This window comes from Agelaius tricolor, unplaced genomic scaffold, assembly GCF_023055355.1.
Source record: "Agelaius tricolor isolate 1412-34295 unplaced genomic scaffold, bAgeTri1.0.p SCAF_2, whole genome shotgun sequence".
In the NCBI taxonomy this organism is placed as follows: domain Eukaryota; kingdom Metazoa; phylum Chordata; class Aves; order Passeriformes; family Icteridae; genus Agelaius; species Agelaius tricolor.
The window spans coordinates 56,576,488-56,604,393 of NW_027269262.1; the positions used below are offsets into that span (position 1 = coordinate 56,576,488).

Genomic DNA, 27,906 nt, shown 5'->3' on the forward strand with positions numbered 1-27,906 from the left:
AGGATACTGTATTTTTTACTCTCTCATGTGTCTTTCTTGAAGAGGTGTAAAATTCTGGTTTGGGTCCATTTATGAAAACTGAATCAGAACTGATAGACCAAGCTATGTAAAGTTTAACTAATCAGAAGGTGTGAATTTGCATTCTACATCAGCCATTTTGTAAACCAATCTCTATTAACTTCCATGATCCTGCATATTTCCTTTTATGTTCAGAGAATTTTATACTATACATAATTGCAGATAAAATGAATAGATTATATCCTCATATTTAGTCATCTAAAATTAGTCCACTCGTGAATATCTCATATCATCTAACAAAACAGAAATAATGTTACTGATAGTACAGAAGAACAGAAAATCATGGAAATATTAGCATAATATAAGCAGCTAGAGTAGTGACAATTTCAGAATTAGACATAGCTGTATCTCACCATGGCAAGTATTCTAAGTCTCTATTAAGTAGATTCCATAGCTGTCCTACATAGTCCATAGAGCAAGGCAGGAGTCTCCTGAGGGAAATTCAGAGAAGCCCAAGATTGGTCAAAACCTGTCATATATTTCTTCACTGATAATATGAAGAGTGAGAGAAGTCTTGCATCCTTGTTATGCACCTTGATTAATGTCTGAATAAAGCTGTGTAAAAGCAATTTCCTTCCTTGGTTTCCCACACACAGACATAGTCCTCAAAAATCTGAGTACAGATTTGATAATAATTTCATGTCTATGGTTATTAATACTCAGTGCTGTATCTATTGAAAATATTTTTTGGTATGGGTGTATAATAAATCCAGAATTAATATGAAAAGTAAGCAGAGAGCCTATGAAGAATGGGTAAATAAAAGACAAATCAGCAAAGAGCAATATACCTTAGGGGTCAGAAACTATATGGATACAATGGAATTTACTAAATTTCAAAAATTTAAATTTAAAATTTAAATCAGATTTTGTAAAAGAAATAAAAGAAACAGTAATGGTTTAATGGTTCTTCAACCCTTTATTCATTAAAAGACCCTTCAAAGATGAGTAACTATTCAGGAACAATAGAGTGCAGACTGAAGATTGTAATTCCTAAACAAATAGAATACTTGTCTCTTTTCTCATTAAGGAGCCATAATGTTAGCCAGGGAAGCCAAAAGCACAATTAATAATGGGGTGAGCTTAGCGGAAATCAGAAAATCTGAAACACGAATAGAACTTTGAGCTCCATTTACTCAAATAGTGACAATCAGGGTAGTTGTTAATCCAGTGGCAGATCTAATAGCAAGGATTTAAAACAATTTTATGAAGACTTAACAAACATAATGCCTCCATCTAAAGAGTAGAAAGCATGATGTAGGTGAATACAGACCTAGTAATTGTTCAGATGAAAATCTTTATAACACAGATTTCTGTGGCAAGCAGCTTGTATACAATTAGGTGTAAACTCAACTTTGCTATTGGAGCTCTCAATTCTGATACATGGTCCCAATTTCAATTGTTTTGGGGTTTTTTTAAGAATTAGGAATTAAGTAGCAGCTAAGGGTCCAAAAACTGTATTTGATCTGTATTGCCATCTTTTGTAATGATTTCTGCTACACAAATTCATCAGCAGGAGGACTATGAGAAATACCTGGGTTTGTTATAAGATCACAGGATAATTTTGAGGCAGTACTGTGACATGGCTATAGGGTTACTGTGACCCCACAGTGTGTGTAGGCATTATTAATGAAAATCAAAGTAAATTACTGGCTTTACAGAGAAACCTTGATATTTCACCAGCAATGCTGTGTGTAATTGTGGCCACCTCTGTCCAGAAGGACTGGATCAAGCTGGAATAGTTGTAAAGAAGATATGATGACGGAGAAAATGGCAACTCTTTGTTGTGAAAGGGTAATGAAAAAAGTGACAGATTCAGAATAGCTAATGAAATGCTCAAAATGGACACAGTAGTGATCTGTCAAATTAATGGTGGCTTACACATCAAGAAGGGAAGAGAGTTATTTAAGCTAACAATTTGTCATAAAAATAAATGGGTTTCAGCTGTCCACTAATGCCTTTACAGGAGAATGAAAATATTTCTGAGAAAGAAACAAAGATTAGATTTTTAGCACTGCACTCTGTTTTGGGTTGACCCTGGCTGGATGTCAGGTGCCCATCAAAGGCTGCTCATCCTTCTCCTCCTCAGCTGGACAGGTGAGGAAAAAAGCACAGCAAAAGGCTCATGAGTCAAGATAAGGACACTGAGAGATCACTCAGCAGTTACTGCCATGGACCAAACAGACTTGACTAGGGGAAATTAGCTAAATATATTACCAATTAAATTAGAGCAGGATAATGCGAACTAAACCCAAATCTAAAAACGCCTTTTCTCCTTCTTCCTGGGCTAAACTTTACTCCCAATTTTCTCTACCTCTTCCCATGCAGTTCCTGGGCTAAACTTTACTCCCAATTTTCTCTACCTCCCCCTGTGCAGCAGGACAGGAAATGAAGCTTGCAGTCAATTTATCATGTTGTCTCTATTGCTCCTTCCTCTTCCACTCCAGCATGGGGTGACAAGAGATAGTCCTCCCCAAACTTCTCCAAAGTGAGGCCTTCCAATGGGCTGCAGTTCTTCCTGAACTGCTCCAGCATGGGCTTCTTCCATAGGGTGTAGTCCTTGAGGAGTAGACGTGCTCCAGCACAGGCTCTCTCCACAGGGCCATAAGGTCCTGCTGGGAGTCTGCTCCATTGCAGGCTCCCACGAGGTCACATCTTCCTTTGGACATCCACCTGCTCCATCATGGGATCCCCCAGGGACTGTAGATGGATCTCTGGTCCACTGTGAACTTCCATGGGACACAGGGACACAGCTGCTTCATAATGGTCTTCACCATGGGCTGCAGGGGAATCTCTGCTCACCCTCTTTCTGCAATGACCTTGAGGAACTGCAGAATTGTTTCTCTTGCATTTTCCTTCTCTTCTCCAGTTCCGATTGTGCAAGTCTTTCCATCCCACTTTTTTAAATACCTTATCCCAGAGGTGCTCTCACCATCACTGATGGCTCAGCCTTGGCCAGGGATGGGTCTGTCTTGGAGCAAGCAGGCATTGGCTCTGCTGCTCAGGGGGAGCTTCCAATGGCTTCTCACAAAAGCCATCCCTGAAGCCCCTCTTCTACCATGAGGCCCTGCAAACCCAATACACTGTTTTATACTTAACCAAGGAGAAGGAAGCTGCTTTTAAATTGAATTTTAACAAATTTATCAGAAATGATACTATTTAATTTATGTGCTATAGCAGTTTATGGCACTGTACCATCCAACTGACATAATCCTGGTATGAAATCTATATATTCCTGGACTGGAATGTATAGATTCCAGATATCTATATATTGATAGTTTAAGGCCAAGTATTACAGTACTAAAGGGGTAAAATATCCTAGATTATGTCACATGGGATGTGATAAGTTTTCATTTGATTTCCATTTTTTCACAGATATCATTGGTTCCATTTACATTTAATGTTCATAGGCATGAAAATAGATTTAGGATTATTCATGAAGTCATAACACTGAAGTTATTTTAGACGATTTTACAGATGGTGAGTGCTAAATTTTTATGTCAACAAGTGCAGGATTTATGGCACAGATCCTCACCTGATCTAAAGCAATAAAGCTTTATTTGCATTAGTTATAGTAGGAGACAAAGAATTTCCTGTTGTGGTTAGGAAGATGAGGTGACTGATCATTCTGAAGCTGAGGTAGGAAGCTGGAGTTTACGGATATAAACTCCAGGAGTCTCTGATTCTATTACTCAAAGTAAAACAACCTGTTTTACAAAATAGCTATTTGAAATTATCAGATACATACTTTGTCTCAATTTGCAGAAACAAACCAAGCCATGTTATTAAAAAATTCTGCTCAATTCTGCAGTAGCCTGGGTGACCAAAAATTCTGATTTTCAGTTTTTTAAAATCGAAACCAAGACTTTGATAACCCTGAATTTTCCATATATGCTATTAACATGAATTAAAATATTAAACCTAGCTAAATCAGTGAGATTTCTTGGATGAAGTTTCTGATCTTCAAAACTGTCTTGTTGATTGAAATTTTAACCAAATATCTGTTTCACATAAAGTTGCCAAAGTTACTTAGGAGCCTACCTGACACCAGACTGCAGTCTTTCAGAGCCTTCAGGGATCTGTCAATTCATCTCCAATGCTTAAGTGACTAAATGCTTAAAAAAAAAACCTAGCAAAAATTCTCCTGGAGTCTTTCCTGAAGTCCCTAAAGTAGAACATATCTATGTGATACTATATAGGACTATTTTTAATCTCTCAGCAAACATTATTTCTTCACAGAAGAAATGGATAAAGTTTTTTACTTTGCTGTCATGATAATTGTGGTGAGGTGTGATAAAATATTCCTTTTCAAGCAGTGAACCAGTTTATCTCACCACCATATTCTTATAGTATGTATGGAGCATATTTTAACGTGTTCATTTAAGTAAATCCCAAAAAAGTTAAAATGAAAATATTCCCTGACCAAAGGCAAACCTTTGATCGGGGAATCTTTTTACAAGATACAGTAGTATCTTGTAAAAAATATACTGGTGGTGACTAGTGATTTAAAATCATCAGGAGATATTTATAAGGGGCAGGGGAAGAAATCAACAGGTTGTCATGGCTCTTCACAAGTCTCTAATGTGGAACTCACAGTCTCATCTGCACGTTGCTCTTGGACTGGCCCATCTCTAAAGTATCAGCCACCACTGTGAAAGGACTGATGTCCAAGTTTGCTTTTCACTAAATCAATAATAGGGAGTTAACCTGCCATGTGCCAGTATTGGAGCTCAGTACAAAGGTGGGAATGGGTTGCTAGTCCCTCACTAACTCAGCCTCTTACAAACTGATGTATTATTTTGGATATTCAGCAAACCCTTTAATTTTTTTCTGCTGTTTTATTTCAATAGGGATTTGGGATATCCACGTCACAACTAGTGATATTTCTTCTAGTTCCACGAATCCTAAAATGTCTTTAACTGTATGTGGTGAAAAAGGAACTTGGACTTCAGTCACATTCCCCAAAGGATCCCTTAAAAAAGAGCAGATTTATGAGACTTCTATTGAACTAAGTAAGAAATTTAATACTATATTCAAAGTTCGCCTAGAAATTGAAGAAGCTGGAGCAGGAGAGACTTGGCATTGCCGTGAGGTAAAAACTAAAACCTAAAGCAATTATTTATTGTGTCTCTATTGTATATATTTTTTTTTTTTTTGCTTTCCATATTCTATTGTTAATTCTTCCAGTTTTCAGTCCTGTCTGAGATTACTAAATTTTTAATTTACAGAAGCTGCGGCAGTTGTAGAGTGCTAACTTCAGAGACTGCTTAAAACACTAGGATAGCTATGGATAATAAAAATCTTGTGAACCTGGATGGTTTTCTGGATAGCCATATATACAGATGTGCTATCATCTTTAACATATCAGTGATGTCTTTTCAGAACTGTACTCACTGGCATACATTGCAGTATTTACATAACTCTAAATTGGCTGTTACATGTTGTAGAGTCAGTGATCCATGGCAAATAATTAAGTCAGACACTAGAAATGCATTTTGATGAAACTATCTGCCTTTTAAGTTGGCATGTGAAAAAAAGAAGTGAATAGCAAAAGTGACAATCTTTCTTCTGATATCCAGCTAAAACCTGACATCACACTGAAATTGCAGCGGCATTTCTCTATACGAAAAAATATCTTCATCTTCTTCTGCTGGAAAAATAAAAACAATTCTAAAGGAAGGATTAATCTTCTTTAAAATTGCAGACATGCTTTTTGTCCATTAATGTTTCAATTTTGTTCTTATTAAAAACTGGAGAAAAAATAATTTTCCTTTTCAATACATGGTATTACTGAGCTGAACTCCCTGACATTTAAATGGTAGGCAGGTTGTTAATTTCATCTTCATAGCCAGATTAAATAGTCATCCAACAAATCTATCAAAATTAAGACTGCTTCTGGAGTATTGTAGGAGACAGTAAATCACAGCAAAAATTTCATAACAGAAACCTGGCAGTTGAAAACAGTGACATATATTAGTCTGCTGTATTTCATTAGCTCAGAACAATCACTGAAAGCTCAGTTTAAAAGAAATCAGCAAATTTATATAAATAAGGAAAAGATGCACCCTTACCTTAGGTAGGAAGAGGTAGAGAAAGAAATTATAAATTTCCCTACTTTGGGATACATGTCAATTATGTGGGTTTTAGGGAGACATTTCCTCTTATTCCATAGTTTTTATAGCAGGACTGGCTGAATCTTTGTATAAAATAACTAGGTTGGTATAGGAGGTTATGGATAATATCTGTTATTAAAGACAGCTTAGCAGTGTATTTACACTGCTGGTTAGAATCACCATGGTCATTTCTGTGCTATTTTGTTTTGATTTTACAAGATTGTAATTCCAGGGAGTCTGAGATTTCTGACTTCTATCAAAAGTAAATGCAGCTGTAGTTGGTTGAATTCCATATTTAGATTCAGACTTCATTCTTATAGCCATAACTACAAAATAATAATCCTGATTTTTTGAGGAAATTGAAATAATTAGAAAATAATGGCTAGAACAAAATTAATTAAGGTATGCCTTATTTCTGCAGCATGTAATAGCTAATATCTTCATTCTTGCTTCTTTCACTTCTTGAAGAAATAAAACACAGTAAATGAAATCAGAGTTTCAATAAACTGTTCAGGGATATAGATATTATTATGAAAGGAAAATTGTGCTAGCATTATACTTCACAGTGCATTTTAAAAACTCTTTTCAGTTTGTCTGTCATAATGAAAAATACTAAGAGTCTTTTGAAGACAAAACAATGCTACCATCTCCCAGTGACAATTCCTAACCAAAGCTGGTTTTGCTTACTGGCTTAAAGGTTTGGACTTTTTACTGAATTAGGTCACAAAGAATTGAAATGAGTGAATTATAGGTGCCCTTTTTAATGCAGGGTTACTTCCTACAAAGTACTTTCAAATATGTTCTCTCGTCTGAGTTTAAATAGTTTAGAAAATGGGAATTTATGTCAGTGGATCTGGTAGTACCATACTGTAAGATATCTCATTATTAAAACATGTTTTCTTATGGAAAGAATAAGCTTTTTAGCTCAGGATCACCATTTTCTTAGTTTATACACAGAATTTCATAGAGATTGAAATTAGTATCAAACTCTATATATTCAAGTGATACATATGTACTGATATATAGATATAGATATATATACAAGTCAGCAGGCATTCTTAATTTCTGTATTTCAGTTTTTTCCAGAAACATTTCTTTTTCTTTCTCCTGTTACTTAGAATAAGAAAACATTCTGCACTGAAAAATATTGAGGCATATTGACATTTCTCACAAGCTGAAATGTGCCCATATCAACACTTCTTTTTCTTCCATATGCTGGATGAATAGGTTACATAAAGGAAACTTTTTGAACAATTTCAAATATTTTTTTTCCTTCACTGCAGTCTGCAGCAGTAATGTTGACAACACTTTAATTACCTTTAATTGGGAAAGATATTTATTCCTTCTCATTTGAAAGGCTGTTTTCAAAAGCATTTTAGAAAAATTTATTTCCTCTTATTTTTAAATTTTAAAATGATGTGTCATAGCTGTTTAATAGTTTGTCTTTAGCTGTATTTTCCATTAGAGCGCAACAGATTCCAAAGTTATTTCTTTTTATTTCTTTGATAAGGTAAAGCTTCAACACAGAGAAACTAAAAATGTTCTAGAATTCCCATTTTGTCATAACTTTGTCGATGAAGAGGGAGGAAGAGTGACTGAGCTTCCAGTTCTCACAGCTGGGTCTCCTTTTCCAGCAGGTTTGTCACAAATTGGAAACACTGGGAAAGATTTGGTCAGTGATGATGTCCAATTTTCAGAGAAGTCCAAAGGTTTTTGCAGATACTTTCTGTTAATTTCCACCATGGCTAGGTCCAGTCCAGTGTTTAAAACCAATATCTTACACCCTAAAACTGAGCATTGTGCACTCAAGTCTGATTGGTATCAGTTTGTGACACATAAAAGAGCAAGCATATGGCACTGAAACTCCTAAAAGGGTTTTGAACAGTGCTCAGAGTTTAGCTTTTTCTCAATAATATGATCTGGTTCACTCACAGGCTGAGCAAGGGAAACACAGAGGAGATAACTCTTCTACTGCAATTTCAGGCAAGAAGGAGCTCTATGCCTCCCTCCTTCCCAAGCAGATCTCTTGTTGTTTGTGTTCCTAGAATTGCAGGCTTTCTTTTCCTGTGACCTAGCAGTTGCATGTCATCCAACTCCATCAGAGTTGTGCCTTGGTCCCCTCAAGACTGGATATGTTTGTTTGTTTGTTCTGTGTTTTTTATGAAGTTCTATAACCAAAGTTAGAGAAGAATGGAAGAACTCTTATCCTAAATGAATATTCTGCCATGATAATATCATAGGCTACTCCAGAAGTAAAGGGTTTAGATCAAGCACAGAAGTAATCTGCATATTCTTGCCTGTTTTGCTGTGCTTTTAAAGTTAGTATCAAACAAAGCACTTAGACAGAAGCTTCTTAAATGTGAATTTGAGAAAGTATTGATGGGAAATTCATTGAAAAGACTCTTTGCTTATAAATACTTCTTAGATTTATTTCTTTATGGAAGAACACAGATATTTAAATCTTTAAAAATGCTGCTCCTTTTTCTGAGGAGCATTTAATGTGAGGAAAGGTACTTTTTCTTTACCTCTCCCTACATTTTTTTTCTCCTTTTGAATTGAATGTTTTGGGGATATGATCTCTTTCTTATTTTAGGGACCACATCACCAGAGTGTTATGCATTTCTCTGGGAGTACAAACAGGTATTTTACATAAGCAGCCCTTCAAGGAGTGCTAGGCTGAAAGGTTGTGTGTTCACACTGTGTGTTCTCTCACATGTCATCTCCTCTCCTGAGGCCAATACTTCCAACTGGTGCAGTGCAGAGTGAACAGCCACTGACTGGACTATGATCCAGAGGAAATACAAAAGCTGCTTTCTTCCTGACAGGATCCAGCTCCATTTGAACTCAAAGAGGCTCTGAGCATAGATGCACTTGTTCAGTGATTTAGTATCATCCATGGACTAGAAAATTTTTCATTGGAGTGTCATGCATTTAAATGCATGCAAGAGGTGATAAGAGTATTATTTACATGCTTTTACACCAACTTGTTATGTGTTTATTTTTTTTCCCTTCTGCCTGTGTTTCAGGCCCACTCAAATTATTTAGCTTATTATTCTTCATAATAGTTGCTCTTAAATTCTAATTACAATGCATCTATGTGCTTTCACAAGCATTACACTGTATTTTGGTCCTCTGATCACTCCAGATAGGATGAAAAATGAAAATATAATAGAAGCAATTCATTAAATAGCATATATTTTAACTGGTTTAGGTTTGGTAAACCTTTGCTCTCTTTCTCCCCACAGTGAAAATCTATGTTCTCTACATCACCACGGGAGCTATTCCTGGGTCAGGAACAGATGCAGATGTGTACATCATGCTGCAAGGCTCCTTGGGAGATACTGGCAGAAGAAAGTTAATTAGAAAAGGACATGAAAATTTCGCTAAAGGAAAGGTATACTTATAAGTTCTGCAGGATCTTTTTCACTTTTAGAACCCAGTCCAATCACTGTGGATTTAGTGGGAATAGAGAAGTCTACAAAGTCCAGTTTACAACACACTGTGATTAAGTGTTTGTCTATCAATATCTCAACCTTATGTGTGAAATACCAATCCTTATGCAGCTGATGCTAGCAACACTGACAGCTGATAAAGTGGCTATATCAAGTGCTTTCATATTCAATTTTACCTTCAAATTTTAATACCTCTTTTCTGCCCATGCCACTCTTCAGACTATGGCACCTTTCCCTGATTTTTACTGTCTACCCCTCAGTCTGGCACTTGGTCTCTCTCCAGACTGTCAGACACTATTGTGCATAGTTTTCATGGGCATACCAGGAGGGCCCTTCACTCACTGTGCAGGAGTGAGTCTTGTAGCTCACAGACATAGACCAGTCAAAGTCCAATATTGCTGCCAGAGATGCATTTCCTTGGTGCATTGTCAGTATAAGCAGAAGTTGGAGGGAATTTAGGTACTGAATGTGCTGCAGAAGCATGGGTAGATTTACAGAAAAATGCATGTCTTTGACATAAAACCTTGTGCCCATCAGAAGTTCTGGACAGAGGGAGTGAAATTTTCAGCTGAAAAAAATCACTAGATATTTTGAACGTGGAATAAACAAATTGCTTGTACTTATTCTGGCTCTTTTTTGGAAACAAATTTGAGGACTGAAACAATTTTTAAGTATTCCAAAACAAATATCTGTTACAGAAGACTTGTGTTGGAATAGTTGAAGTTTAGAAAAAAAAATCCACCAATGTCTTGCAACCAGTAAGTTATTTTAATCTGTTGGTGTTGGCTGCCAAGAAAGTGAGAGTTTCTTCAAGGGTGCAAGTTTCCAAATCAGCCTAGACTGATAGCCAAAGCAGACATGGTATGTGTGATTAGGAGGGGCTCAGCTCCTAACTACCCCTAGCCTCGTCAATTCAGTGTCAATTGAAAGTGTGTATTATATTTCTGGATTTCAGCTACTTGAAATACTTATTCATAAGAAAAGTTGGAGAGTTTAAATCTTTGTTATTTAAGGGATTAAATACTGTGGATGAGGCTACTCAGTTTTGATAAAGTCACATTTGTCTTCCCTAATGCTGAAGTTCAGGTTATGGGTAAGCTGATTTAACTGAGTTTTAGAGCTGCAGTCCTTTTGTCTTCATGAAGTAAAGTTAGTTGAATATAAGTTTTACTAGGTTCCTCCTTAAATCATAGTCCCACAAGTGAGTAGTCTGATTTCTAGACTGGTAGTTTTTAATGAAGAGGGACCATGGATGTACATCTAGAAATGTTGACTAAGAAAGCAGAAGTGAACCACAAAGATTTATAACCTGAAGGGTAGTTTTATGGTATTAGCATCTACTTTGGTTTAGCTCAGAATTTTTCTCTCTTACAGAGTAAGATGCAGATCTGGCATGTAGCCATCTCATCATTATTTATTTGACATTTTATAGGAGCAGTGTGTGAATATAACACAGTAGCCTTATATTTCTAAATGTAGATATCAGCACAGGAGGATTTTAGGGCTCTAAAAAGAAATTGCTTGTAGATAAGTAATAGAGAAACACATAAAAGTCTTGATTCACTCATTGTTCAGTGAAAATGAAGGTATTTGGTTAATTGAAAAGTAAAAAATTATTCTGCAAGAAAGGCTCATGCCTATGTAGCAGTATTTTTTCATTATATGTTTTGGAAGTTTCCCAATGTTTTCTTCCCTTTAAAAGTAATCTCCAAAAAGACTCTCAAGTGTAGAATGTCTCTTTCTACACCAGCCCAATCACATATTGTGCCAAGCACCCCTGCAGTCAGAGATTCTGCACTTGGTGGTTTAGGGGATTTGGAGTATAACAGGCAGAATTTGCATTTGGAATCTTAACAGTTGTTCTGACATTTTAAAATGTGCTTTTCCTTGCAATAATTTTCCCCCTGACTATACTGTAACAGCTAGTGAACTGGAACAGTGTTTCTGTTCAAAATCATATCAAAATATAGTGTTAGTCTCACAGAATGTCAGGGCTGTTACAAGCAACAGTTTAGCTATGCAGAAGTACATAGAAATGTTTAAATATTCAGCAAAATTTGCAGTGGATTGGAGATATTCTTCTCTCATTTAACATGTTTTTTATTTTCATGAGCTAAGTTACATGATAGTAAAAGAGTGAATTATCATCTTGTATCTGAAAAGTTTCTTTGTGCCTTTCCAAAGTCCTTACACCTGTGAGACCATCAGAGAACTTGTAGGTAAAGTAATGTGCATGATATTATTAATTCACCAGTAAGGCCCTGCAGGTCACCCCTGAGAGGGCAGCGCTGTTGCCATTGAGAGCTGAGATTCTGGTGATCTGCTCATACTAATGAGTGTGAGGACTTGCCCTGCAAGATCCATAGTCTTTCAAATTGCTGTGACATTGATGCCTTGTTTGATGTTCTCCTAAAAGCTGTGAGGACAGACAACGCAATCTCAGCACACATCTTCAAGCAGTTCAGCTTTCCTGAAAACCTAACAGTATTTATTCATGATTCATGAGTCAGTTTAAGCCTGATTGATGTTACCTGCTTATGAGCATTTTCTTGAACCAGGTATACTCAGTTCAGACATTCTGTGAAAACCAGGGCCCAGTTGTGTAAAATACTTACAGTATCTCCATGTTGCTTCTGACACGCAATGTTTTTTCAGCAAATGTCATTCTTGATGCTTCTTTATATGGCCTTTGATAGACTTGCTGTATGCTCTGTCATCTGGCTGTGAGTTATCCAAAAATTTCCTCTTTGAGAATGTGGGTTTTTTTCAGATCAGTCCCATCAAAACCAGTAAAGTACACTGAATATGTTATGACTGATATTTAAGTATTTTAATCTAGGTTTTATGAAATTGGCCAGTATTTTAAGTATTCCACTTTATAGAAGCACTAAATTCTCTGACAATTTTTGCTTCATTCTGTTAGTATTTGAAAAGATATATTCTTTATCCTGCCCTATATTTAGACATCAACTGCTCAGGTTGGTGCCATGGTAACTGCAGCAGATACAAAAATTTTCAGTGAGAGGTGACTGTTGGTGCTCAGTTTCAGTACTCACAGATTAAGCACTGACAATTTAAAAAAACCAAAAAACCAAACTTCAGCAAAAAGTCAATGTGTACCAGGATACACAAAGAGTCAGAATGTGAGGCAGTGTCCTGAGGTCACAAGTAGGAAGCCAGTGAAGTCCACATCCCACCACGCTGACAGTGCTGCTATTTTGTGACTGCACATAAACCTTCTCTTATGGAAAGCATCCCTGACATAATGATTAAATAGGTGCCAAATGTCATTGATCCAAATGTATTAATCACAGTGGCAGGCTGTTGGCCAAGTTACTGTTATACAGAAATGAACACTAAATCAATCTGGTCATCATAGAATCACAGAATTGTTTAGGTTGGAAGAGACCTTTAAGATCAAGTCCAGCCGTTGACCCAGCACTGCTAAGTCCACCACTGAACCATGTCCCTGGCTACATGTTTCCCTGGGCAGCCTGTTCTAATTCTTGACAACAATTTAATTGAAGAAATTTTTTCATATAGCCATTCTAAACCTACCCTGGTGCAACTCAAAGTCATTTCCTCTTATGCTGTGGCTTGTTATCTGGGAGAAGAGACCAACCCCAATCTGGTTGCAACCAATCTCCCCCCTGAGCCTCCCTCCTTTCAGGCAGTTAGAGAACGCAATCAGGTCATCCTGAGCCTCCTTTTCTCCAGGCTAAACACCCCAGTTCTATCAGCTGCTCCTCTTAGGATTTCTGCTCCAGACCCTTCACCAGCTTCGTTGCCATTCTCTGGATACACTCCAGCACCTCAATGTCTATCTTGTAGAGAGGGGCCCAAAACTGAACACAGAATTCAAGGTGTGGCCTCATCAGTGTGGAGTACAGGGGGACAATCATTGCCCTGGTCCTGCTGGCCACCCTATCTCTGATACATGCCAGGATGCCTTTGGCTGCCTTGGCCACCTGCGCACACACTGCCTCATGTTCAGCAGCTGTCAACCAGAGTCTCCAGGTCCTTGGTGGTTTTCCAGCCACTCTTGCCTAGTCCTGTAGCATTGCATGGGGTTTTGAGACCCAAGTGCAAGACCTGGCACTTAGTCTCGCTGTACGTCATGCAGTTGGCCTTGGCCCTTGGATCCAGCCTGTCCAGATCCCTTTGCAGAGCCTTTCTGCCCTCCAGCAGATCAACACTCTCACCCAAGTTGGTGGTGTCTGCAAACTGACGGAAGGTGCCCTTGATCCCCTCATCGAAATTCTCAATAAAGATATTAAACAGGACTGGAGCCCGTGCTGAGCCCTGGGGAGCACCAGTAGAGACCAGCCACCTGCTGGATTTAACTCCATTCACCACCACTCTCTGGGCCTGGCCATCCAGTCAGGTTTTATCCAGAGAAGAGTGCACTCATTGAAGCCATGAGCAGACACTTTCTCCAGGACAATGTTGTGGGAAATTGTATCAAAGCCTTTCTTAAAGTCCAGATTACCAAATTTCACAGCCTTTCCTTCATTCACTAAGGAGGCCACTCTGCCATAGAAGAAGATCGAGTTGGTCAAGCAGGACCTGCCTTTCATAAGGTCATGATGGCTGAGACTGTGTGTGTGTGCTGTGTGATGGTACTCGAGGTGACCTGTGCCATGACCTTCCCTGGCAGGTAGACCAGGCCTGCAGTTACCTGGATCCTCCTTCCAACCCTTCTTGTGGATTCGTCTTACATTTGCTAATTTGCAGTCAAATGGGACCTGTCCAGTTAGCTGGGACTTCCTTTAAATGATGGAAAGAGGTTTGGGGAGCACTTCTGCCAGCTCCCTGGGTACCCTTAGGTGAATCCCATCAAGCCCCATATGTGTGTCTCTTTGCTGTAGCAGGTTGCTGGTCCTTTCCCCTTGGATTGTAGGGGCTTCATTCTGCTCCCTGTCTCTGTTTCACATCTCAGGGGGCTGGAAGATCAACTGGTCTTACTATTAGAGACTGAGGCAAAGATGGCAGTAAATACCTCAACCTTTCCCTCAGTCTTTGCCAGCTCTGTTTGTGGCACTCATGGTTGCTTGCACTCCCTCAACCCCTCAGGGCTTCTTCTGTATATGGTGGAGCTTGGCCACCATTGGTTCTGGCCCTGTGTCCTGTCACCTGCTGTGGCTCAAGATGTGGGTTCCTGGGGGGCTGTCTCTGCTATCCCGAATTCCTTTGGGAAAATTCCCCCTGTACCACACTGCAGCATTCAGCTGCTGATTGTGCCAGTGCCAGAGCAGCTCACCTTGGCCACTTGACTGCTACTTTTTGTTACACCATCTTTAAATCCATTGAGCAGAAGGATTAATCAGATGGGAACTAGGAAAATATGGAATGCCAGCATAGTGAAGGAAAAACTGGTAAAAGTTGTCAGAAACTGCGAGGAGAAATGCAGAAAGAAAGAACATTTCCAAAGCTTTATAAAATCGTAGGAGACAGTGGCAAATACCTGAGTCATGTGCAGTTCTCATTAATACCTCCAGGATGGCATTTTCCAGGCAGTGGTTAAAGTCAGTGAGAGATTTATAAGGGACAGAGTCAGAACATCCCATTGCAATCACCCAGCTTGTCTATACAGCACTGGCCAATGTTTAGAGCTGAGTGAATAATTAATTTCAGTTTCCTGACATATTCCTGCAGGGCAAAAAAATATGTAAAACTTTGTTGCAAAAAATTAAAAACTGGTCAAAATTAATTAATGCTAAAATTACCTGCAAGAGGGGAGTACTTCATTCTGTCTATATAGATCTTAAAAATAAATCATGTAAGTGACATTTCTAAAGCTGAAATGCATCTCACTTAGTTTCACTTGCCTGTATTCTAACATTTGTTCTAACATGATGGCTTAAGCATCTGCTGCAGAAAGGGAGTGATGGTTACCTTCTCTCTTCATTTGGACATTTATCTTAAAATTAAATTAGTTAACCTCAGAGAGTACCTGCTGTTTTCTTTGAAGGAAATTGTCTTATTATATAGATTTATTTTAGATAGGCCAAGTTGGGTAAGTGAATTTTATGCCCTGTTCATTTCGGTTTTGATAAACAAGGTAATTTTAAAATAAAATGCAGCTAAATTTGCTTGATTTAATAAAAATCTTAAAAGAGTTATGGTTAATACAAGTGTGCTTTTTTCAGGAACTAAAATATTCAATCATTTTCCTCAATGCATCAAGAACTAAATTAAATTCAGTTCTAGTTAAAAAGTTTAGAAAATATATCTAACTCCAAATGAATAGCTACCAGTGATGAAGTTTAAATCTAGCTGGAAAGCTGTTTCAAAGCTTAAGGATACTTGGTTTTTCTTTTAAATATTAGAGATTCACACTGTTTTCTGGCTAAATTTGTCAAAATTTAACTTCTTGGAATTGAATTTTGACCACTTTTGACTGCTAGTTTGGATAGCTCTCTTACACCAAATTTCTACTGCTTTTGACAGTATTTATGACAATAAGAAAATCAGTATGCCTTTGACAGGTTAAATAGATTATTCTGCTTGATTCACTGAAAGGAAGGCTTTCCAGTGATTTATTAACTCTCACAAATCTTTTCAGAGCACTCTTCAATTTAGCACCCTACTTATTCAAGTGTCATAATTGGAGATTGTATTTGCATAATCTCTGAAATCTTGTTTTCTTCCAGATAAATCATGGAAATACTAAAGAGCATAAGCTTATTAACTGGCTTCACTGCATTGAGATGTGCTTGAAAATATTCTCTTTTTACAGCTACACTTGGAGACATACAAGTTAGACATTTTATTATCCCATTATTATATTTTATTATAGTGTCTTAATCAAAATATCATACAATGATATGCATTTCTGAAGTTGAAGAAAATTACATTCATCCTATTTTCTTTGCCTGTTAAACCAGATCTCAGACTTGGACTGTTATTCAATCAATCCAACAATCAAGCTGCATCAGATGGGATTGAATCTGTCCAAAGTGATAGCTGTCTTATATTTGTTTGTGTTTTATTGCTGGTTTTGCTTGACTTTGAAATCTCTTTTGTTTGATATAATTTATGATTACAGCTTTGGATGTGGCTGATGACACTGATCTATATAGCAGTCCTTTTGCATTTTATTAAATACATTTTAAAGTTTGATTGAAATGTCTTTACCTGGTTGGCAGAATGTTCACAGCTACTGACCATTATAAAATGCCCCTATTCTTTCCTACTCCTGTTGCTTTTTTATGCATAGAAATCTTGTTTCAAAAGGATTTCTTTCCAGTTAAACTAAGATTATTAACATAAGACCAGTGCAGGGCAAATATATTTTGGGGCTTTTTACTACCCCTATTCTTTCACTGATTCTTCACCAATCTTGTTGAAGACTATGATAAATGTGGGTTATCAGAAACCTCAAATGATTCATTCATTATAATCTATGTTAATTTTTTCATGCAGAGATAAAAATTTTCAATGAATTTATAGCTGAGAATTTAACATAATCCAAAATCATGCTTGCAGAAATGTGAGTCTAGAAGGAAATTCAGGGTTGGCTTTTTCAGATGCATGAAAACCCCTGTTTTTAAATAAGCATTTTTAAAGAAGCATGCAGACCACTACAAGGCAGTGAGGGCACAGTCAGAGGCACTGTCCATCCTTCCACTGAGCTGAGCCAAGACAGTACTGCTACCAGTGCTACTTACCACCCAATATTTCCACCTCTGAAGGCTGCTTGCACAGTGACATTTGCTCTGTCCAAATGTTTATTTAGTTTAAGCAGTTCATTTCATTAGTGATTTGGGCTTTTTCACTTGGTCTATCTCGATAAAATTTTGCTGGAGCTGATTTTGTGGTTGTTCTGGCCCAACTGAAAAGGTGATAATGTCCATCTAAGAGAAGGCAGTGATGTGACAACCATTTGGGACAGGGTGGAGAGGTTCTGTTCACACTGTTCTCTCTTTCCAGGAATGTTTACACACTGTTTCTGATTGGGGTCATTGTTACAGGGGGCCTTTATTTTGCCTACCTGTGTTAAAACTGCTTTGTTTTCAGTGGAGTTTCTGCAGATTAACAAGTGAGATCAAAATAATCAGGCAGCAAATCAATAGGTTTGCTAAGCTTAATAGAAAAGGTCCTTTATCTAGACACTCTGACTCCTTTTCCAATAAAAGCCTATTAAAATGATACTAACATTAGCAGTATGGGAAATCACTTGTGCATACAGGTTGATGAAATGAAGCATATGGTGTGTCTTGACTTGCCATTTTCAGTTCTTCTGGGAATATCATCATTAACCAACCATCAAGTCTCAGTACCAAGCCTGTAAAATGATTGGCATTTATAAAGGTAAATATTGCACAGTGACTGTTCAAATGCTTCTTCTGTTACAAGAGCTATTGCAGCTGCTGCAGACAGTGATATGTTGCCAGCACTGTCACAGAAGAGTACTGAATAAAGTCATAATAAACTGGGTCATAGATTCAAAGAAAAGGCTCAAAACGTGAGTCCCTGGAAAAGAAAGAAACATTTGAAGAAAATCTGAAAAAAAGTTAAGAAAAAAACCCCAAACTTTAAATATTCTGAAAGGATTGCTGGAATTACTGTTATAAAGGAATTTTTAGTCCATATTTTTGTAGCCAATAAGTATGAAAAGTACCAGTTCTGGTTTTGCTAGGGCAGCTGTTCTGGGTCACAGAGGATGTATGGCTCTACCATTGTCAGTCTTAGCTGCTCAGACTGGGAGAATATATTTCTTTCTCCAGGCAATGTTAATTAAGAAAATTTAGTGGGCTGTACATACATACAAATTGCTTTAATGCTATTCTGAGAAAATTCAATATAAGCTCTGCTGAATTAGACAAAATGTATTATTATCAATATTTAAGGTGACTTTTCAGTTCAAACCTAATTTGCTAGTAGTAACTAAAAAACAATTAACATTTTTTTCCCTAGGGGAAAATGATGAAGATAAATTTCATATTCTATAGGTTTGCTTATGTTCTGTGTTTTTTCTTCCTCTCTCTTTCTCTTTCTGCAGAATTAACCCTCCAGTAATTTCAAAGGTCCCCATTTGTAAGTCAAATAAAAGGTAGAATATCATGTGATGTACAAGACCTGTCAACAACTCGAGTATTTAGAAAATTTTATGCCTAATCCATGGTCTCAGATGAATCTACAAAAATATTAGCTAAATTATTAATAATAATTGAATTTCATAAAATTAGAATGAAATATATGTCATAATCTCCCTGTTTGCAGACAGCTTGAGAGAAGAAAAGTGAATTAAGTTTAGCAAATAAATTATCTCTAGCCAATTGTTTTTAGCTCTAAGAATTATGGTTGCTGCTCTTTCTCTGTTCTTTTTTGGTCTCTTGACTAAAATAAAGCTCATTACACTGCATAGATTTTCAAATGTACACATAAAGAGAAAATGTTATCTTGTCTATGAGGTGAGTTTATCCCAGATGACACAATTTCTAGTCTATTTAATAGTTCCTTAACTTGCATTTTATTAGATGTTTGAATAATCTGCAGATGTGTCCATGGATTTTTGAGATTTTACATTCTCTAAAGTGAGCTTGTTAAAATGTCACATTGACAAACGATAGTGTGTCTAACACAAACCAAACATCAAGCTTTTCACAGATGTTTTTTCCATCAAAATGTACTTATTTTCATAGGAAAAAGGAATTAGAAAACATTTTGTCTTAACTATACTTGCTTTTATCTGTGGCTGGATCCTCCAGGTCATAGATAACCCATAGCATATACTGCCCCTGATTTATTAAGTCACTAAGTTAATCAGTGCTAAAAGTTTGTTATCCATCAAACTTCATGCAAGTCAGACCCAACTATTCTTCTGGGGACAGCACAAGACTAGAAGCAGCAGATTATTGTCTGTAGTTTTCCAATATTCCTAACTCTCCTTTCCAAGGGTGGATCACTGACAACAGATTTTTCTGGAGATGCTGATGACCATGCCACTAAATTAGTCATTCCCTGGAAAACTCTTTTCTCTAAAAAAGAAATTATTCTAACAAGTATTTGACAAGAGCTTTCTCATGTGTTTCCAGTAAAATAATTGTGCTTGTTTCAGCTGGGGTAGAATCAATTTTCTTCCCAGTGGCTGGTATGGGGCTGTGTTTTGGATTTGTGCTGAACAGAGAGTTGATAATACAGAGATGTTTTTGTTATCACTGAGCAGGGCTTGCACAGAACCAAGGCCTTTCCTGCTTTTTGTGCTGCCACACTGGTGAGGGGGCTGGGGGTGCTTGGGAGGGTGGGAGGAGGCACAGCCAGGACAGGTGACCCCAGCTGACCAAAGGGATATTCCAGACCTTGTGGCATCATGCTCAGTATAGAAAGGCAGGGGAGAAGGAGGAAGTGGGACACTTGGAGTGATGGCATTTGTCTTCCTAAGTAACCTCTGCAAGTTCTGGGGCCCTGCTCTTCTGGAGATGGCTGAACACCTGCCTGCCCATGGAAAGCATTGAATCAATTCCTTGTTTTGCTCTGCTTGTGTGCATGGCTGCTGCTTTCTCTATTAAACTTTATCTCAACCCAAAAATTTTCTAGCTTTTACCATTCTCATTCTCTTCTTGATCTTGCTGGTGAGGGGGTGAGCGAGCAGCTCTGTAGGGCTTGGATAATGCCTGGGGTTAAACCTCAACAATCATGCATTACTATAAGCATTATCATTTGCAAGAACTAGCAGCAATTTTAGGGTAAATTTGCACATTTTGTGAACTTAAATTTTTTTTTTTTTTTTACTGACAGACACAGGGGTCTTACTTCAGGTTTCTTACTTCAGTCTGTGTTTTTCAGTCATCTCCTAACTGCATGTATTTTTAATACATTTCATTTAATAAGTGTAACAAATTCATTTTATTCAGACATGATGGTATAACTTTACCAATCCAATTAAAGCTGGAATAAAGGAGTGATCAAATTAATATCACAATTAATGTAAATTAAGAGTTCAAGTTAATGGTATTCAATCATCAAATTAGTCCAATAGGTAATAAAATAAAATAATTGTGTTGACACTAAACCTTAATTTTTTGATATAGCTAAGGAAAACATGAAGAGGAGCCTCTTTTCCTGCAGTTCTGCACTCCTTCTAGAATTTCAGCTCTTCTAATGTATTTGCTCTGCTGTTAGATTCAGTAAGCCACTGATAACCTTGACTCCTTGTGAGGAAATATAGATATTCAAATGCCTCTTTCAGATTTTTTCCTTCATATCATTGTCTCATTTTCCCATTTCACATGACAGCTTAAGAGTGATAATGCTGATGTGTTGATTAGATGGTACATTGTAGCAGTTTTTGACTAACATGACCTTTCTGTCTACAAGTTACAGAGTAATCAGTATCAGGTTGATTATTATTTTTAGGACACTGTTAAAGGTGTGGTTCACAAATACACACTTTCAAATTCACATGTACAGATATTAATGAAAAATGAGGAACAAAAATTGAAGAACAAATTTAAAATTTTTCTGTTTCTGGGGATTCTTTTTAAGTGAATGGTCATATCTAATCTGCAAATTTAAGCTCAATATTTGAGCTTGTGCTGTGTCTTATTAAATTGCAAGCTTGTTAGGCTCATCTTTGTGACACAAATCTTTCATAAGTTCTTCAGCTGGAAGACTTTTCCAGGAAAGAAATTATAAGTGGTGGAGAAAGAGAACTGCTATTCTTTGTTTCACCTCTGCATAAACCTTTAAGGGGTGCTCTGGCAGAGCAACTTCAGTGTAAATTACTTTGGGAAGACTTAAAGACTTCTCAGGACTCAAGTGTTTTCATCGTTATTGCTACCTATTCCCTTCAAAACCATCTTTGCATCTTTAAATCATGCTGGAAATTCCATCACAAATAACACTAGATTTTAACAGTTATCAACCCCAGTAGAAATGAGATGATAATTCATAAATCTATAAAGCAAAAAATGTGGAAAGTCTCTGTGACAAGAATTTAATGTTTTTCAGCTGAGGTAACACTCACAAATAGCCAGAATCAGATATTGTGAAAGTATTGAATGTCTGATATATCACAATTCTCTTTAGGAATCTTACTTCAGTGTTCTAAACATTGTAAAATTATTGTGGGTTTTTTTAACTGATAGAGAATAGCAGAACTTATTTCAACATAGTTTTATTTAATATTTTTCTTTCCATTCAATTACTTATATTGAAACTAATCCTACAAGTTAATCCAAATCTGGAACCAAGTTTGTCATTCTTTCTTTAGAGATTCCTTCTGTGATGCTTGTTTCTACCCTTCTCATTCCCTGTATTTCATTCCTGAAATAGCCCTTGGGGTCTATTTTGTTGAGAGTAAGATATTTTTAAAATATATTCCCTGTAGATCATTAAACATCAATTTTGGGAAGGAAAATTTCTCATTAAGCAAGCATAGGCAGCTGATAATCTGTGTGGGCAAAGAGGGGGTTTAGATGTAAATTGCAGAACCACAAAGGGAAGAAATACTTCTTACTGCAGGCATTTAGCATGGTTAAACTTGTCATTTCTGGTTCTGTTGCTATTTATTGAGTTAATGAAAAAATCCTGATTTTCTTCTCACTTTCATATTTCAAAATACACTGATAATTTAGTTACATGATTCTGTTTCCATATGACTTCTGATTCTGAATTTTTCAGGTGGATATTTTTCCAGTGGAGGCAGTAGATATTGGTATTCTGCAAAGGATGGTTGTTGAAAAAGGGAGAGGCTCTGACTGGCTTCTGGAGAAGATTATTGTGAAAGAGTCAGCATCTTCAGGGACAGAAAAACTGTTTATGGCTCAAACATGGCTTAAAGACAGACATGATGGAAAAAGACCTGCCTCAGTAACTCTGGATGTCACAGGTCAACACTATCTTCAAACTATCATCTGCTAAGAAACTCATTCCAAACTGGAGAATGCAGCTATACAATTTCCTTCTACAAAGAAGTTGTGATTTAAAATATTCCAGTAGAACATTGTCATTATACAGGAAATTAGTGTGTCTGAACGCTTTGCGTTTTAATACCATTGAATAACCACAACTTGCCAAAGGATAAATTCTGCTTTGTTACTCCAGATTTAAAATGCTGTAAATGCCAGGAAATTTGTCATATTCCTTTTTTACAAATTCCTACCTCTCCAAGTCTTACTTCTACACCTGCAAACTATTTTTAAGCTTCTAATACCAATTACTTGCTAGGCAGAGTGAAAATGAGGTAAAAAGCAGGGAAAATTCTGTTTAAGCAGTGGAGAAAATGTTTCCATTGTATTCAAGAAGACTAATTTACATTATTTATGCCACACTGTTTGGACAACTTTTGCCAGAATCTGGAGATGCTTTTGACTGACACCATGAGAGTAGTCAGGCCACAGAAGAGCAGTTTTGAGCCCAGTGCCTGTGGCTCTTTGTCAAGACAGGAAAGGAATGTACACCCTCCTTCCCTCCCTGTGTCATGGCTTCAATCCAGGAATGGATTTCAACACAATCTGGTGTGCAAGCTGGGAGGAACCACAACACACTCCAACCAGATCAGTAGGCACCAAAACCCAGAATGTACCTCTAAGACAGATGTATTTATTCTCCTGCCTCTCAGAGAAGTTAATTGACAGTATAGATGAGTCCTTGGATTGCAAAACATGTTCTAGATTTATTCTTCCTAACTCCCTGGGCATTTGCTGGCACTTGTCCAGCAATAGCCTCTTGAGACTGAAGAATATTCTAGTTCAATTGATTTCCTCTGCTGTATGATCTCTAACTTTTGATCATTTGAAACCAGGAAAAAAACGAGGAAACTGTTCTTATGCAAATACAAATAATTTCAGCTTTGGTTTGGTTTGAATGTTGGGACAGCTCTGAAAAAATAAAAAAAGGCAATATTTAGTTCTGTTTCCATCAAACTTCATTGATTAGGACAAATGTTCCTGTGAGTTTCTTTATACAATAATTGGCAAATCTAGTCTTGGTTATGAGGTCAAAAGAAGTCTCATTTTCAGTTCAGGTCACTAGCTAATGTTTACAGGCAACTTTGATCTATACCAAATCCCGATGAAATCACTGGAGACTCATATCTGTGGGAGGAGCATCAGCCTCTAGAATGGGCATTAAAGACATCCAATTAGTGCTCATTCATCCAGAGCATAAATTGTACAAATGAAAGGGAAATACTTTAAAATGAAAAATACTTGAATCTTCATCTTACTACCATTTTCCTAGTAAATAGCCAGCCTTAGAGACAGTTTATTTAATGGGATGATATTTAGATGATGCTTAAATAGAAAATCACACTGTACATTTCCTAGTTAAATCTTTAATCTAAATGATATAATACTCAGTCAATTGCCTCACTAGACATGAATACAGACCTTTATTATCATATAGACACTGTTCTACAAAAGTATTAATTTTATCTTTTTTAATTAGAAGTTCAGGAGAGGAGGAGTACATCTGCCTGGCCTTTAGGAAGAGAGCAAATGAATTCAGGTATAACTTCTGTCCCTACCTTGACTGTTTTATTAATCAGTTTTGAAATAATAATGTGAGAATATTTTCATCACAATAGTCATTATACTTACTAGTACTGACAATAGTTTCCCCTTTGTAAAAAATGGCAATGAACTTAGGGAGCTGCTCAATACCCAGGTGACATGCTTATAAAATAATGTTCCCCATGTAGAACAAGGCATGTCTTAGAAATTTTGTATCAGATAACTTTGTTTATATATGAAAACAGAAACATCCTTAATATTTTTTCCTTTTTATTTTCCTTATTTTATTTGTTCAGAAGGCAGATGGAGGATTTATTTCACAAAGCATCAAGAAGAAACAAAATCAGAATTTGAAAAGTTGTCAGAAAATATATCCAAGATGGTTATGGTTTTTTATGGAAGCAACGGCAAGTCAAATCCAGTTTCCATGGAAAACAAAGTGGAACATCAGACTGAGAACCAAATAACATATGATGTAAAATAATATATAGATTTGCCTATATTTAAATTTCCTTTGAGTTTCATTTTAAAGAGAAATAATAGCGTAGTGCTGTAAATATTGTTTTTAGTGTTTGTATTACTGTTTAAACATTCAAGAAAATCAGAGCTGAAGTTTTCAGTCGCATACCATATTTTATTTTTAATTTCTGGCTTTCTCAAGTTCATGATGATCAAGCATATTCTTTTTTTCCCCAACAAATAGTCATAGTTAATAATGCATATCATTTTAAATGACATTAACATTACTTATTCACATTAGAAATCATTGGTGTATGTAATTTGAATTTGATAGATCAATTACAACGAATGCCCCTAGAGGATAAAGCTAAAATGTCCTTAAGTGCCTACAGTCAACCTGGTTCTGCTGCTTTTGAAGTGAATGGCACTTCTAGCACCAAGCCTGATGCAAATGGGTTCAGGATTGTGCTGACTCCTTTAGAGCCAGCTTCCTCTCTTCCTGTAAACTATGCATTTATCTGCACACCTCTGTTTGGATGCTAACTCATTGTTTTGTTGATTCCTAGATAAATTTGCCATCTGATTTGGGAACGCTTTATAAAGTGAGGCTTGGTCTCCAGAGTTTGGAAATCAACATATCCCAGTTGTCTTTTCATCACTTTAAAATACAGAACACATCAACCCTGGATACCTTTAGTCTCACCATAAATAAAACACTTCCTCTTTCTCCTAATGGAGACATATGGGTTGAATTCCCTATACAGTGGCCATTAAAAGAAGCACTTTCTGGTAGGTATAAATCTACTTCAAAGCAGTAGAATGGTTCAGGAGGTTAACATGTCCTAGTATTACAGTAGAAACCTTTATCAAAACAGAAATTTTTATTGTCTTTATTTAATGATTCATAGAGACTGGATAAGAAGTTAAAAGGTATGAAGGAAAATATTACCCACTCAGCTTAATTTCTGTACCATAAAGTGGGAAATTCAATATTCACTTGATTGCACAAAAGCATTATTATATGCTAGAAAGAACAGTTTATAAGAAATATTCTTTTCTTGCACTGTTGTAATATTTTTATTCTCTTTTGTTTAGTCCTCAGCTGCTCATATTGCTGACATTAACAACATGATTTTTTATAGTTCATTTACTATTAAGTGATTTTGTTGTTTGTTTGCACTTTCCAAACAAATATTCTCAGTAAATAACAGCTCAAAACTACATATAAGCTTCAGCTTTATTACCTTTATATACTCCAAATATTTATGCCTCCTAAAATAAGCTCAACAATTCTTACATTTGTCACCTTGGTTAAGTAAAATAAAAGAAATCTTTTCACCTAAAATCCACCCTATTTCCTAATGTAATACTTACTGAATGCTACCATATGATGGAACAAATACTAACTTAATTAACAGACCAAATAATGATACTTAATATTCAAATAATTTGTCCCTGGGTTTTATGCAGAAGACAAATTAATTATTTGGGTAAAAAATAAGTCAGCTCATCTAAAGTGGGCTGAAGTAGACATAAAATGAGCTACCCCAAAACACTTTGGATTTGAACTTATGGCCCAGTTTCAGTGAGGTCTCTGAATGCATCCACAAGTATGTGAATTATCTCAGTAGAAGTAACAGAGGTTGAAGTTTGGGGTTATTTTGCATATTTTGGCTGCAACTGAAAATCTAATATTTGTATCTAGGCTTTAAATTTTATATTGCTTGGAGGTGTTATTTTCACTTGGCCACTTACACAGTATGGGTACAGAATAAGCCTCAATGGCTTTCATCTCCTACACACAAGATTGAAACAAAGAGGATCTTCAGATTAACATAAAGCACATGAGTGCACCCCTTGCAAAGGACTGATCACTGTCAAATGCAGAAGTATTCAGGATACAGGTCCAAGCCCACAGAAATGAGGAGAAAGATGCAGCATGGTGATAAAGGAGGGATGAGACTGGAGTCCTATGACCTTGGCTCTGGCTCTGTCACTGACCTCTTAGTTGAAAAAATAATTTCCCCATTCGTTGCTTTTTTTTTTTTTTCTTTCCTGGTAATATTTTTGTTCTTTGCATCTATTCTGAAATCAAGAGACAAAAGACATCACAAACAAGGAATAGGTGTTATATTATCTATAAGTTTAGGTAAAAGAACAATCAAATTAAATAGCTAATTTCTGTGGTTTTTATTTTTTTCCACCCATGCTTTAGATATTTTCAAGGAGGGATTTGTAACCAGTGAAGGAAAAAAAAACTAGGACACTGATTCCCCCAGATCTTTGCCATTTATGTCCAAGAGAGCTTTAAGCAGCTCCACAGCAGGTGGTACACATGGAGTTCAAAGTGATCTTTAGAGACAAATTTACTCGCAATTTATTGTGAAAACCAGATATGCTTTTTGACAGCTTTCTAAACCTAATTTATTTTCTCCCTTTTATCAGCTAAAAGCAAAACCAGTATTGTATTAATTGGAATGGAAAGCAGCTAATCACACTCACCATAACCAGAAGCCATGTGATGTTAAATTTCAGATACAGCTCTGTCATTCATAGAGTGCCTTAGTATTTTATCTCAGTTATATTTTCCTTTTTTACAAAAAGTATGCTTGGGATTGTGATGAAGCATTTGCTAATGGCTAATTGAAGCTATCAAAATGCAGTTGATAGAGTACAGACCCTTGAGATCTGGCAGTGCACACTTGTGCCTTTGGGTGTATTAATGAGCAGAGGCCTCCAGCTGAGTATATACATAAGTAGTTTCCCTTTAGTGTACCTTCCTTTGAGATGTTTACACCTCAGGAATCCCCAGGGATGACATGGTGCTGTCTGTCTCCTCTCACACACAGGGCTGTTCAGAAGGTCAGTTTTGCACTACTATAGTTTTTAAGGCAAAACAATTAAATATTGAGAAGGCAAAAACCCCCTATTTTACTACTTTCAAGCTGATTATTCCCATAAATTTAACAGAGAGCCATAGAGCCATAATTCATATCAATCTTATGAAATAATTAGAATTTTATAAAATTAATGGAGTTGTAACATTCATATATGTTACCCTTGTTGTATGGAATTTCTTTTCAGAGACCCCTTTAATCTTTCCAATTTATTCAGTACACTAAAGAGATAAAAGCTTGGTGGCTACATTTGTGATCTGGTCACACTACCCAAACAAAGACCACTATTTAAGCATTTTAGGCCTCGTACCCTTGCCTACATTAATCTCCCTCCATTGCCCTCCTCTGTACAATGGGCTCTCCCAGTGCTATCCACTGTATGATTTAATCCAAGGTTCAGGAATGCAGCCTCTCCACTTGACTCCAGTGCATCAGGGCCACGATGAGTCAC

The 27,906-nt window shown here is 36.7% G+C and overlaps 1 protein-coding gene across 1 annotated transcript in view; it reads left to right on the plus strand.

Moving 5' to 3' along the window:
• RP1 (RP1 axonemal microtubule associated) overlaps positions 1-27,906 on the plus strand; it is a 166,073-nt gene that overhangs the window by 127,049 nt on the left and 11,118 nt on the right. The window contains exons 44-50 of the mRNA XM_071449139.1: positions 4,926-5,167; positions 7,699-7,825; positions 9,434-9,582; positions 22,268-22,475; positions 24,035-24,094; positions 24,396-24,574; positions 25,125-25,347. Of these exons, the coding sequence (XP_071305240.1) occupies positions 4,926-5,167; positions 7,699-7,825; positions 9,434-9,582; positions 22,268-22,475; positions 24,035-24,094; positions 24,396-24,574; positions 25,125-25,347 (1,188 nt within the window). The remainder of the gene's footprint in view (positions 1-4,925; positions 5,168-7,698; positions 7,826-9,433; positions 9,583-22,267; positions 22,476-24,034; positions 24,095-24,395; positions 24,575-25,124; positions 25,348-27,906) is intronic.